The sequence below is a fragment of the Barbus barbus genome (assembly GCF_936440315.1).
Source record: "Barbus barbus genome assembly, chromosome: 5".
Classification (NCBI taxonomy): Eukaryota; Metazoa; Chordata; class Actinopteri; order Cypriniformes; family Cyprinidae; genus Barbus; species Barbus barbus.
In genome coordinates, this window is record NC_136733.1 from 29066948 (window position 1) to 29080910 (window position 13963).

The 13963-nt window shown below is 36.2% G+C and overlaps 1 protein-coding gene across 4 annotated transcripts in view; it reads left to right on the forward strand.

Annotated features, from left to right (window-relative positions):
* LOC306869738 (coronin-1C-A-like) overlaps positions 1-13963 on the forward strand; it is a gene marked incomplete at its 5' end in the record, with an annotated part of 68822 nt that overhangs the window by 29213 nt on the left and 25646 nt on the right. For 3 of the 4 annotated variants that reach the window (XM_079416630.1, XM_079416632.1, XM_079416631.1), the window contains one exon: positions 6357-6556. In XM_079416630.1, the coding sequence (XP_079272756.1) occupies positions 6357-6556 (200 nt within the window). Of the gene's footprint in view, positions 1-5703; positions 5766-6356; positions 6557-13963 lie in introns of those variants that run through there. The other variant, XM_079416633.1, reaches the window with a different exon arrangement.

Below are 13963 nucleotides of genomic sequence, written 5' to 3' on the forward strand. Positions count from 1 at the left end.
TTGCACAAAAGACAGTTTGTTGAACTTAAATCTGCTTTTTGAGAACTTGTGAAGAGCTGTCTCTGCTGCCCAAACAACCTTTTTCGGTTCCACTTGTGCTCCCGAAAAGACTGCAGTTCTTTCTGAACTTATGTTACCCTCAGCAGCTTTTGGGAAATGAGGAAATGAAAGGGGTGAGAATGAGGAAATCGCAGCACTTGAGTTTGTTTGGAGCGTGTGTGGTATTTCGAGCCTGCTGCTATAGTAGTGCGCTGTGCGAGGCCTTCTGTGGTGCTGGAGGAAGTGTGAGATGTAGCATCATGGCCATATCTGCCCGATATCAGACGGCCTTTTGTTAATAAAATGTCACAGAAACAAAAGAGTGTCCAACTGACATTTGTAGTTTGTGTGTTCCTTTAGAGTTGCTCTGAGAGTCAGTTCAGACACTTTTCATTTGTGAAAAACGGTCATACACACTCTAACTCAAACTCAAAGATCTTCGTGACAAGCTGCCAAAATAAAAAGTTAGGTTTAACTTGAAGAAATTGACAGGAATGCAGTACTATTGTATGTGAAAATATACTTAAAATAACTATTTTTAGGAAATGTCATACAGCCAAGATATTTTTAGTCTGTTTTAATTTAGGCCTATACAGTTTTGTTGTGCAGCATCTTTACAAACATTGCATTTTAAAAATGAAAATGCTGTTTGTTGTAAATTAGTTTTTTCATTAGTAGTAAATGAATATTGTGATTAAATATCAATATGGTATTGATATGGAAAAAACAAATGAATCGAATTTTTGGGCATATCACCTTGCCCTATGAAGATTGTTTTCTTTCTTCAAAACAAGAATATAATGTTTGTTATTCAAAATCAAGAATTTTATTTTTTAAAGTGACACATTGTAACCTATGGCATTATATACGCAAAAATATGCCTTTTTAAAATGATTAAAGGTGGGGTAATTTCTGGTAGCCAGTGTTGACATGAAATCACCAAAACAAACCCGCCCCTATTTTGATAGCTCCGCCCCACACATACGTACAGCAATGATTAGTTCTGTGAAACAAAGCAAAACCAATGATACTCATCTAGGGATGCGCGGTATACCTGTACTGGAAAAATACTGGTATATATTATATTTCAAATGGTACGATATCTTTTCAGAAAATGAAGAGATCGACAGGTGAGTGCATCATTCATAAATTTAGATTTAATTTGAACTTTTATTTACAACTGATCAACGCACATATACATAAGATGTGATACAGTAACAACGAAAGCTCAAATGTGCATATGTGACACGCTAGAACCAGTGAAGTTTTGGTCACGTAAAATATGCACTTGCATTTTATACAGTCGAATATTAATTGAATTTGAATTAAGCAAGAGTTTTGCTATTCATTTTCATATCAATAATATGAAGGGAATGTTTCTGCCGCACTGCCGCCCGTTAATATGAAGCAGCCAAGAGAGTGAGATTTATTTAATGCTTTTTCTTTGGCATCATCGGAGTCTGAAATCTGAAAAAAATCTGAGAGAGAGAAATAATGTGATTTTGAATATTACTTTGACTGTTAGAATAACACTTTACAATAAAGCGTTACTTCAGTTGTATTTTTTTTTTTTTTTTTCTTCAAACTCAGTCAAAATGTAACCTATCTTCCTGGTAGGTTTTTTTTGAGACATTTTGTTTGCACTGAAAAGATTTGAATATATTTTACTTCAGATATGTTTTTTTTTTTTTTTTTTTTTTCTTCAAAATTTAACCTATGTTTCGTGTAGGTTTTTTTATATATATAATTGTTTTCAATTCACTTATCTTTTGAGGCTGGTTATTTGTCACCTATGGTATCGATTTAGTATCGATACTGAGGTATTACATTCTGGTATTGTACCGAAGCCAAAATTATGGTATCGAACCATCCCTATACTCGCCCATCGAGAAGAAACAAAGCAACCTCGATGTCCGATCACAGGCCTTCCCGCTCCTTCAGTTCTCTCCAGCGCTGGAAAGCTGATCCGATATTTACATGGGTCCTAATTCTTGCCTTATTGTAACACTGTGTCTACACCGGATGTGAGCGGCACGATAAAATACTATTGAACTAGTTATAATCAGTGATGCCGTCTACACTGTATGCGGCGTGGCACGACAAATCCCTGACAGTAAACTGCTGCCGCATTCTATTTGACACATTGGCACAAATTTCAAATGATTTTCAACGGACGCTTTGTCGCGTCCATTGTAGACAGACTGCGACAGGACAACTGTCATGTCCGGTGTAGACAACCCGGTGTAAGCCGCCTTTTGTTCCACAGACGTTTTTTTTTTTTTTTTTAATCTGCCATCTTTATCTTTCTGTCGCTCGGCTAATGTCGGTCATGTGCACTGATGAGCGCGCTCTCCTCTGCATCATGAGTAGACACGCCCCTTACTGCTGATTGCTACAAGTTTGTTTTACTGGGCTCTACTCCGTTTTCTAAAGCATTTTTGAAAAAATACAAACCCCACCTTTAACCTACAAAAATATTTCTGAATGTAATAAATCGGTCAAATAAACCCAAATGTACTGCGGCATCAACTCTCTTGTTACCCGTTTCACATTTATGCCGTAATAGAACACGGTAACATATGATTAAACATTGCCTTTGAAGGTCTGTTCATTGTAGTCAACTCATTCACCAAAAAGAGTTAAAACGTTATGAGACATGTTCTGATGGGCATTGCAAGCATTTCGGCATATGTACAGATCAACCAAGTGAGCTTGACTTGAGTCATTTCCCGATTTCAATCCTCTAGTCTCTCTAATCATTTCCTATCTCATCTGTCATTGTCACTGTGTATAGAAATAAGGTAAATAAAAGCAAATCATTTTATTTTTATAACAATTGCCTTTATTATAAAAATAATAAAGACAAATAAGGTAAATAATAAAAGCAAATAAAATAAAAAAATGACTGAAAAAACCCTGTATTTTTATCTGGTGGTTTTGGTTGGTTACAGGATAAGTTGGCATGAAAAAAAAAAATCTATTCTACTTTCTGAATGCATATGCTTTATCAGTGCATATGTTTTATAATATTTCCATGGCTTTCTAACATTTAAAGATGGAGAATATACCTGTGAAATGAGTTATTATATATAGAATATATATAGAATATAAGTTATTTTCATATGCGCTCGTTTTCAAACCACTGTACAGTATACTGATATAAACGGTATTGCCTCATGTCGTATCGCTTATAAAGAATATTGATATATCGTACAAACTCGATATACCGCCCAGCCCTAATCCTTTTCATGATTTTAAAACCGCATCTAACACAGGTGTTCTTACGTTGTGTCTGCACAATTGTTTAATTGTTGATCTATGAACAAGATGAAAGTCACAATACATCTTTTTTTTCTCTAGAAATTTATAGAATATAAGATGCTGTATTAAAGTTTTGACATGCAGTACAGTATATTGTCACTTCTAGTAACAGTGGTCTTATCAAATGAAGGGATAAGATTATTTACATATTGACAGATGTGTATTAAAAATGTTGTATGGGAGTTAATGTCTGTGAATGTCTTCTGTACAGTGGGATAGTAATGGTGTTGAGAGACAGAATTTGTAGCATGTGATTGGTGTAAAACCTTTTGTGCTTCACACTGTATTTATAAGGAAACAAAGGTCACATTTTTCCTCAGTCAAACAGCCACACCCACCAACAGTAACCGCTTCCTGTCCTCATTCCCCCATGCTTTTCCACCGCCCTCAAGAGACCCTGTCCTCTACCGTTCAGTATTGACAGCTAATATAAAAATATAACAGGGGAAAAAAACACATTAAAAGTTGTGACAAAACAGGAGGTCCAGTTATGAGATTTTAATTAACAGTATGAGGTAAAAATATTTTTACAAATTGAAACCCATGCATGGATAAATTATTCACAGTATTTTCATTTATTTATTTTAGTATCATCGAAATACTATTACTAGTTTAAATTGGTTCTTATTTTGTTCAGTTTTCATTTGAATACTTAGTTTTTGTCTTTTTTTTAATATCTATGTACATTTAATTTTTAATTTCAAATTAGCTTAGCAACTAGCTGAAATTTAGTTTTTTTTCAAAAATGTTTTTCCCCCAAATTTTCAATATGGATTTAGTTAACTATAAATAACCCTGATTTTCATATTTTGCAACAGATTTTTTCAGGTCGTACCCCATTGTCGATTGACGGGGTTGTTTGATGATTTTGGCACTGACACAAGTGGAGATACTGCTGTCAGTATCAGTATAGTGTCAGTATAGTATAGTCAGTATACTGTTCATGCTAGTAATATTATGTGGTAAGATACTACTGCAATCATGCTCAGAGTCTCCCTTGCAAGTAATGTTGTCAAAAGACCCGGTACTTCGGTACCAAGTTGGTACTAAAAAAATGAAAACTTCACGGTACCAGGTTTTTTCAAGTGCCCGTGGTACCGAGTACCCGGTCAACCCGGTTCTTGACCCATACAGCCCTATGATTTTCGCGATGCAGAAAACGTGGACGGAATCTCGGAATCCAGTTATAAAATTTACAGTTTAACACTGAATTTGTCAAAGTTTAGATGACTTAATCAAAAGTAGGTCATTACACTTAAATCAAATCGCCATATGGACCAGTATCTGTAAATATTAAGCCGCAAAAGTCGATTCAAATATGAATCCTGCGTATTCTGTGTCTCTGTGTGAATGAATGAATGGCAGAGACGCGTGGTTTTGTTTACTACAAAGACTGAAGCGTATGACGCTCGCAGTGATTTCAGCATCTGCTGTCTCAATGAGGACATGAATACATAAACAACATCTCCAGAACTGTTCTGAGAGTCACTTCACGAGCATTTTACCGTTTCATTGGAGTAAAACCAGGGTCAATTTAAAGGTATTCATGGCAACCCGTTCAAAATAAAAGTTTGTTTTTACATTGTGCCAGAAATATATTACTATTTAGTTGAATGTATGCGATACTACTACTACTACTACTACTACTAGTTAAATTATATTAATAAAACTTTATTTTTAAGAAATAATCTCACAATATTTCTTCCATGTTTTAGTTTTAGTTTTAATTTTAATAGTAAATAGTAATCCCCTTTATTTACCAAAAAAAAGTGTTTAAATTTCATTAATTAAAAGACCAATTAAATTTGGGTGTTTACGGTTTTTCATACTTTATTACTTGCGGATAAACTTGAAACTATTTTAAATAAGTATAAAGAATGGCATTGATTTTTGTACATTTTCTTTTTGTTTGACTTTATTAATAAAAAGTGTTTTTTAATTAGCATGTTATTGTGTTTTACTTTGGTACCGAGAACCGTGGATTTTCACTGGTATCGGTACCGAATACAGAAATTTTGGTACCGTGACAACACTACTTGCAAGAACCCTTGCCAAAATATTTTGCACTAGCCCAGATTTATTTGAAGGCGTTTAATTATTATGCAGGTCTAAATGTGCTAATCTGGGTGTTAACTACATTATAGACTTACTGTAATCACATTGTTTCTCACCCCCTGAGCAATGAGGGTAGTACTTTGCTTTTCTTGTCTTTTGACTCTATCCAGCCCTAGAGTTTCTACTGTTTTAGTTGGACCTCAGTTGTTTTCATTGGGAGATGGCATGAAGACAGAATGTTCTCGTAATTCAGGTTTGTTTTAGAACCGACGCAAGACAAGCTGAAACAGATAGCATAGAGACCAATGTGTAGTGTTGACGCTGATATGGAGTTTGCTGTGTGAAATAGGGTGAGTAATGCGTTCTGAGTGGGGATTTATTCTAGTGCTTCATCAACCATAGAAAATGAACCCATCTGGTACGTGTTCTGTCAAAACGAACTTGTCCCGCTTTGAACTGGCTTTGGTTTTTCAGCGGAGCTCTTTGAGATTGGTTTCATTACTGTTCTGTGTGCCAGACACTTTGAAATCATGTGAATGTTTGGCAGTTTTAGCAGTTAACCGTGTCATGTCGAAGTGCTGCTCAGGTAATTATTGACTTTTAGTGCAACCGTTGCAGCACTTGCCACGTTTTAGGATTATATTTAAAGTGGCTTAAGACCCTGTTTAAGCACTGTAAAAGTACTACTTACACACAACACCATTGGATCATAGATTGTAGTGCACTAATGTGGTGATGTGTGCCTAAATTGAAATTTGCATTGAAATGCACTTGAAATGCATTTAATTTTTGCAGATCTAATTGTCGTTAAGAAAAGTTAGTATGAATGCATGGCATTTCAACCATTTCTTGCTGTACGTGGCTCATGTCTGTTCAGTGAAAGCACTCGAGCGTTCATGTGATGGCGTCATTTTTCATTCTCGTCCTATTTTTCTCTGCAGATATGTTCAAACGGGTTGTGCGACAGAGTAAGTTCCGGCATGTGTTCGGCCAGGCGGTGAAGAACGACCAGTGCTATGATGACATCAGGGTGTCCCGGGTCACGTGGGATAGCGCATTCTGCGCAGTCAACCCCAAATTTGTTGCCATAATTGTGGAAGCCAGCGGAGGAGGAGCATTCATGGTTTTGCCTCTTCATAAGGTGAGAGATCTGTGTTTAAGTGGAATTCCTGGTGGTTATATAGCTATTGCATCCTATGTTTGTTTGTTTTAGATCGCTAGTATAATTCTGGTTTGGAAGTATTAAAAGAAGTAGGCCTATTTAAAAAAAAAAACAAGGCGGCGAGAGCAACAGGTGATGTCTTAATGATAGACACTCGTCCTGTCAAAACATTTAGCTAAGCATTTTAGTTGATCAAAGATACATTAAAGTGCCCCTATTATGCCTTTTTGAATATTACCTTTCATGCAGTGTGTCATGTAGCAGTATATGAACATAAACTTTCTGCAAAGTTGTGAAGCCGAAAGTGCACGATATATAGTTATTGTCTATCAAAAAAAAAAAAGTATGCTCGCAATCGCCTAAACGAGTCGTTAGGAATTTGAATCGTGACGTACAGCCGTAACAGAATTAGTAAGACATTTGCATAATGTCCGCCCATGGGCTGTCATTCGCGCTGTACGCGGGTAGACCAATCACAAAGGACTGTGCCATCTGACCAATCACAGCAGCGAGGGCTCACGGAAAGGAGGGGTTTAGAGAGACTGATTCTTTGAACTGCTTCGCACGAGACTTTAGGAATCATTTAGAAATTAGGTCAAATTAAAGCCATTTTCTGAGAAATCTAAAGTGTTTTTTGACCTTGGATGCATGTAAACCTGTTTTAGGATAATCATAAAACAATATTAGCAACCTTAAAAATGGCATAATTGGGGCACTTTAAACACTGTAGTATTGTGAAATATTGTAACAATTAAAAAAAAAAAGTGTATATATATGTGTATAGATAGAGATAGAGATATAGATATAGATATATATATATATATATATATATATGTATATATGTGTATATATATGTATATGTAGTTTAAGATGTAATTAATTATCAATAAATTATCACACTTCATATAATGACTGTTCATAATGAGCAAGATGGTTGCCAAGTTATAATAAGAGAAGAAAGGGTAAAAACTTGAAACAAATATTTTGAGTTTGCAATTTTCAGTGAACCATTTGATCCAGTCTAAGGGGGGAAGTGGGACAAGATGATTAATTTTTGTGTTACATGGAGTAAAAAAACAGCATCCACATTTGGTGTAAAGAGTAAACATTTCCGGTGAACTATTCCTCCAAAGTTTGAGAAGAACATTGCTTTAGCAGAAGAGAAGTCTTACACCTACACATAGCTGAGGTGAGATTATATCCTAACTGTGGCCAAAGAACCAAGCCAAGAAAAGGATTTGTGATCGGTTTCTGCAAAATTGATTTTAGGTGAAGGTGGAGAGTTGATCCTTTCTTTACTGCAACCTCCCCTTTAGTGGTCTCAAGCTGCAGCTTTATCACGCTTATCTTCTTTGTCCATGTTTGAATGTACACACATGTAATTACAACCCTGCGTCTCTACAAATGGAGGTGATTATGACAGGTATGATTCATCAGATGTCTGCCTTGATGTGTTTGTATCAGAGCTGTTAGAAGTAGAGGATTCTCTGCTGGAAGTCTCAGTGTTGGTGAGCATGCTCTGGCCATGTCATGCTGAAATGTACTTGCTCTACCCTACCGAAAAAACACTTTAGATGTTTAAAAACCTCACATTTATCCAGGCTGCATCTATATAGTGATGCACCGTAATGTCAGCAACTGAAAATATTAAGCAAAAACTGAAAAAAAAAAAATTATATGTATATTTTTATTTAAACTTTAAAGGTTTTTATTTGAGTGTTAGTTATTCATTGATTTTTAAATGAACTTAATTTTCTGGTTTGGTTTTCAGCTAATTTTAAATTTTGGTTTTGGTAAAACTTTTTTGGTGCATCATTATCAAAATGACATAAAAAAAAAAAAAATAAATAAATAAAAATTACTGTGACAGTATTGGCATTTCCACCTCTAACTAAGCTGTTGAGCCCAAGTTATTTGTTACCCAGTGATGTGAGGATATCTTCTTTCCTAATGGCTTGTGATGACAAAAGTCAAATTTGTGATTTGAATCTGCAGCGCTCTGTCATTTGATACGTGTTCATGTGATGAAGATCTCGGCCCTGCAGGGATTTTGTTATCTTGGAGTTTAATGCACTACCCTCTTTTAACCTTCTGTTGTGTTACAACGGCAGAGATTTGCTTCATCTGGATGAAGTTTGTATCACCTAGTGTGCTATGTACATGGTTTAGTGGTTTTGCATTCGTGCGTTTAGGGAGTCTGCATGTTTGTGTATGGTTCATTCTCTAATTTGTCTAGCTCATTTGAAGACTTAATTTTTGCTCTTCCCATCACTCTTTATGCAGTTTTTCATATTTGTGAAAACGGTTAATTTGTTTGACTGATATACTTTAGTTTTTTGGTTTTTGTTTTTTAACCGCTTGGTAGTTCTCCAAAGAATAGCACCCAAAAATAATATTTACAGTTAAAGACTAGCTTGTTTTTATGTATTTTTTGGATAATTATTCAACATTTGGTAAGGCGATGAGAAATGTGTAGCTTAATATTTGGACAGCCCAAAACAAAGATAAAATTGATAGCCATTTAGATTGTGGAAAATAATTACCAAATAATATAATGTATTATTATAATAATAATAATTGTATTTATTCCGGTTTTTTTTTTTGGCTAAACACAATGTCCTGACCAGAATATTACAGAGATCTTTAAGCAAATTTCAATTTTATAATGGCATCTTTGTGTTAACTTGACATTAACTTGTGCATTAACTACTTACCTTGAAACACTCACTTCCTGTGAGCATAGCATTTTGTAAGAATGGGCTGTAAACATACTTAATTTTGGTTCAACCAAAATGGAAAAATTGTCATCATTTACTTATATCGCCGCATATCTTTCCAAACCTGACTTTATTTCTTTTGTGGGAATACAAAATAAGATATTTTGAAGAAAGTTAGTTTTGGTTCCCAGTGACAAAAAGCATTGAAGTATTTCTCAAAATATCTTCAATGTTTGCCATAATATAGATGAGTAAATGATGCCACAGTTGGGCGAACTGTTCCTGTAAGCCTTAGTTATGAGTTTTGTGTTTAGTAGGTGTCCATCTGTAGAAAGTGTTGGATTCATGTATCTGATCTCAGATTACTGCGGTAACACTGGCGAGATTAGCACGACAACCGTGGTGTTGACAAGCGGAACAGTTCTCTGTAATTAGAGAGCGCTCAGACGCGACTATGACATCCAAACCTCTTCGGGCTCTCGCCTGGATCCCGAAGCCTGTCATCAGCGTCTCACACACGCGCACTCGCTCATGAATGATGTCACACTGCCTGGCCAGACGAGCTCAGACTACTGAGGGCGGTTACAAACGACTTTTGTTATTTACATTATTGGCGGCTCTTGAAGCTCAGGTTTCAGGCTATCTTAAAAAAAAGTGCTGGATTACACAAATATAAATCCATTGTCATTCCAACCCTGATGTTCAGACGAATAATGCAAATGTGAGGGGAATTTATTAATCTGTGAAAATAAGTCATGTTTGTCCCCGTATTCTCACTGTTGTCTAACCCAAGCAGATTGCTTGATCCATCTGTCCGTTCCTTTGACGCAGGACTGAAATGAGCTGGGATTAATAGTTTTTGCTGCGACTCCAAGGGTTTTTTGAATGAATCTGTATGTCATTGCTTTTGTATTCTACAGATTTTCCTAGTTTAGTGCATTTTTAGACTAGTTCAGACTGTTATACTTGCAGCATGTGCATCAGTTGGGACAGCTTTTCATAGCTTGCTTTTTGTAAGGTTTCTTTTAGGGACGTAGCAATGCACCCCGAGCCAGTTAAAAATCAATACGAATATGTGACGATTCAAGCTGGTTGAGATGTTAAATGAATCGCGATACAGTTGGGGTGGGAGTTTATATAACTGTATTTCTGATGGGAACTGAGCTGTCTTCAGAAAAGTTTAGATGGTATTTTCTTTTCATCTTGACTCTGTATAATGCATATTAAAGTAACGTTCATAAGCGCACCGCTGCTTTTAGTGGTAACCAACGAAGCACTATATTGCTGCTGTTCCATTAGTGCCATCTGCTGCCAGAAAGTGAATTTGCGTTTCATTCAGCCCATCTGCTGTTTTTGTTTCACGTTGATGTTTAAAGTGCCCCTATTATGGGTAATGAAAGGTTCATATTTTGGTTTTGGGTGTCCCCAACAACAGGTTGACATGCATGCAAGGTCAAAAACACTTTCATTGTCTTATAATTTGCATTTATTTTTACCTTACTTGATCAATGACTCCCAAACAATTCGCTCAACGATAAATTTTTCGTGACTATAATCTGTGGTGATCGGTCCGATTGGCGTCATTTTCATCTCGCCTGTAATGCCTGATAAAGCAGCGTTTGTGAGCGCAGTGCTGCTTTGTGTACTGCGTTACCGGGGAAACCGCTCAAAGCGGCACCTAGTGGCAAAAAATTAATTTGCATTTTAATTTAGACCAACCAACAAGTGGGTGGGCAATATGCTAATGTTTCATGTTGACGTCAGCATGAAACGGCTTGGGATTCATTTTTAAAACGACTCATTTCAATGATTCAGAACCGACTCATTCTGTTGAGAGACAATAACTTTATACACGGTGCACTTTCAGATTTAAAACTTTGCAGGATGTTTTCATTCACTTAGAGCTGTTACACACTGCATGAAATGTAATTTTCAAAAATCCATAATAGGGGGTACTTTAATGTAGTATAGTTTCAAATTTGGAAATTATACAATTAATTTAGATTAAAAACTGCTCATGCTGCATGTATGCATCTTTGTTTGGATCATGATTAAAATTCAGTGGTTACCTCTAAAAAGGTTTTTGTTTTAATTTCAATTTTTTTTTTTTTTTATTAAACAAAGAAATGTGCAGAATTTTGTCTGAGAAATAATAAAAGGACACCTTTTCATTCATAATTTGTTCTGAATCTCATTTTAAGAAAAAATTATATCACGAAAACAGTATCGCGTATCGCATTGTGAGTTAAGTGATCATTACATCCCTAGTTTCTTTTAAATTTAGCTTTCTAAAGAAACACTTCACTTCAGTGTCTTTTTTTGGTTCTTTTGTGTCTGTGTTATGTCCTGCCTGCTGTCCTTCTGCTTCATCTGACGCTTTCCACCCCTCCCGAAGTATCTGCTCTGATTCAGTGCAGCACTGCATCTGACTATGGTCCGTCTTCCCAGGCCGTCCGTTCCCAGAAGCCCCCTGCAATCGGACAGCTGGCTCTGGGGGAGCTATTGTCCCTGTGCGTATGCCAGGTTCTTCACTGCTCTTTGTTTCCCAGCTCAAATCTGTATGGGAGCTCCTCATCCTCACTTGATTCCCCAAAATCCTCAGACCCATGCGTCTGTCCATTGTTTCCCAGCAGGGAGCAGTGGTAGCTGTTTGGCTGAGTGTTCAAAGCTCTTGAAGTGTAAGTGGCCAGAGTTGTAGAAAGGCTGATGGGGTTTCAGTATGCTTATCGTAATTCATCATTTACTCGCCCTCATGTCGTTCTGTTTAATTAACTTTCTTCCGTGGAACATAGAAGGTATTTTGTCTTAGGGCTCTGGTTTAGTCCACAGGTTTGGAACGACATGAGAGTGAGTTAATAATGACAGAATAATAACAATGACAGAGCATCCTGATGAGGTAGTGATAGATGTGTATATATCAGCAGGCCCAGGGTGGGTCCGCATTTAGTTGCCCTGCATCTGGGACAGCACTCTTGCAGTTCTCTTCAACATTGTAGTTATTTATTTTTACATCAGTATCAGTTGATATTGGTCATTTCCTTGCACATGCTCATGTCACTTTTTTTTTTTTTTTTAAACCATGATTATTTTTGCCATCTAACACTCACTTAAATTTAATCTTAACACTAATTAAATGGCCTAAATTCACTTATAGTAATTAAAACTATTAATTTTAGTTTTAAGTGTTTAAGTATTTATGAAATGCTATTTATTCTACATACATAGAATTCTAATACTGCCCATTTTGTTGTTTTTTTTGTTTTTTTTTCTCTTTATTTATAAAGGGACCATGCACAATTTTTAACATAAAATTTCCATTTCATGTATTGTACCGGATTTAGCCAAAGGCTATTTTTCATCCGTAGTCTCCCAGGCAGGTCAACACTAAAACAACATTACACAAACAATGCCTATGTTCACATACAATAAATAAATAAATACATACATACACACGTACTGTCAGGGCCATAAAAAAACATACAGTAATGAATCGGTCAATTAATTTAACTACAAAAATCTCAATGGTTACATGATTGGTTCAATTTTAAAAATGATTTTAACTTCAATTTAAAAGGACCATAAGCTCTACACCCTTTTATGTCCTCTGGTATAGCATTCCACTGATTAGTGGCTTTCACAGCATAACATGATAACCCAAATGCGGAACGACGAAAGGGAACCAAACAATTACTCATAAGTGATAGTCTGGTAGATCTTACAGAGGTTTCACAGCGAAGATGAATAAAGTCACGTAATACAGAAGGAGCCAGACCGTTTAAGATTTTATGAACCATGCACATGCTTGAATAAAGTCTAAAATTGTCAAAGTCAAAAAAATTATATTTCCCTATGATCCTACAAGAATGAAAATGGTTAGGTTTTTTTATCTAAAATTTTTAATGTCTGTTTATATAAAGATTTTAAGGGTTTAATATTTCCAAAATTAATTTTAAGTGTTTTTTGTACCTTTCATTTAGTAGTTTTTAGTGTTTTGTCATTTATTTATGGCATGATTTATTCTAAATACCCTACTCTTCAGTGGATTCATTTGTATGCGTTTTAACTGACTCTGGTGTGTTTTGCCGTGAGGAGCAGTGAAATTCTGTCTTACCGTCCTGTCAGCCGGAGGGAGTTTGAGATGGGCTGTGGCTGGATTCTTTGTGTGGGAGGCAGAGCAGCGTGAATCAGACTCTTATTGTCTCTCGCCCTCAGGGGACCATCAGGTGTCTTAACTAATCACATGTCTGTCTTTCTCCCCACACCCTCCGCCTTCACTCAGTTGTGTTCTCTCATTAACGTATGAAGGAAGCGGTGGGAAACGGATGGCCATAGTCTTCCGCAGACATTGCATTCATGCTTTCCATTCACACTGACCAGTTCCCTCTGCCTGACCACACAAAATGCACAGGAAACTGCCGTTTACACTTATGCTAAGTCTCTGTTATGAAAAATGGCAACTCAAATCCTGAAGAAACAAGGAAACAGACTTCCAGAGCATGTATTTAGTGACTTTGAAACTTATTGTCTGGTCATTTGAGTAAAGCCCGGCTCACACTGTGCGATTTTGGCCACGATTTGTTCGTCTGAGACAAATTTTGAAAATCCTAACATCCTAAAAGATTCCTATAATCCTAGGCTAAAATCGGTTGTCTAGATCGCTGGTTTGACT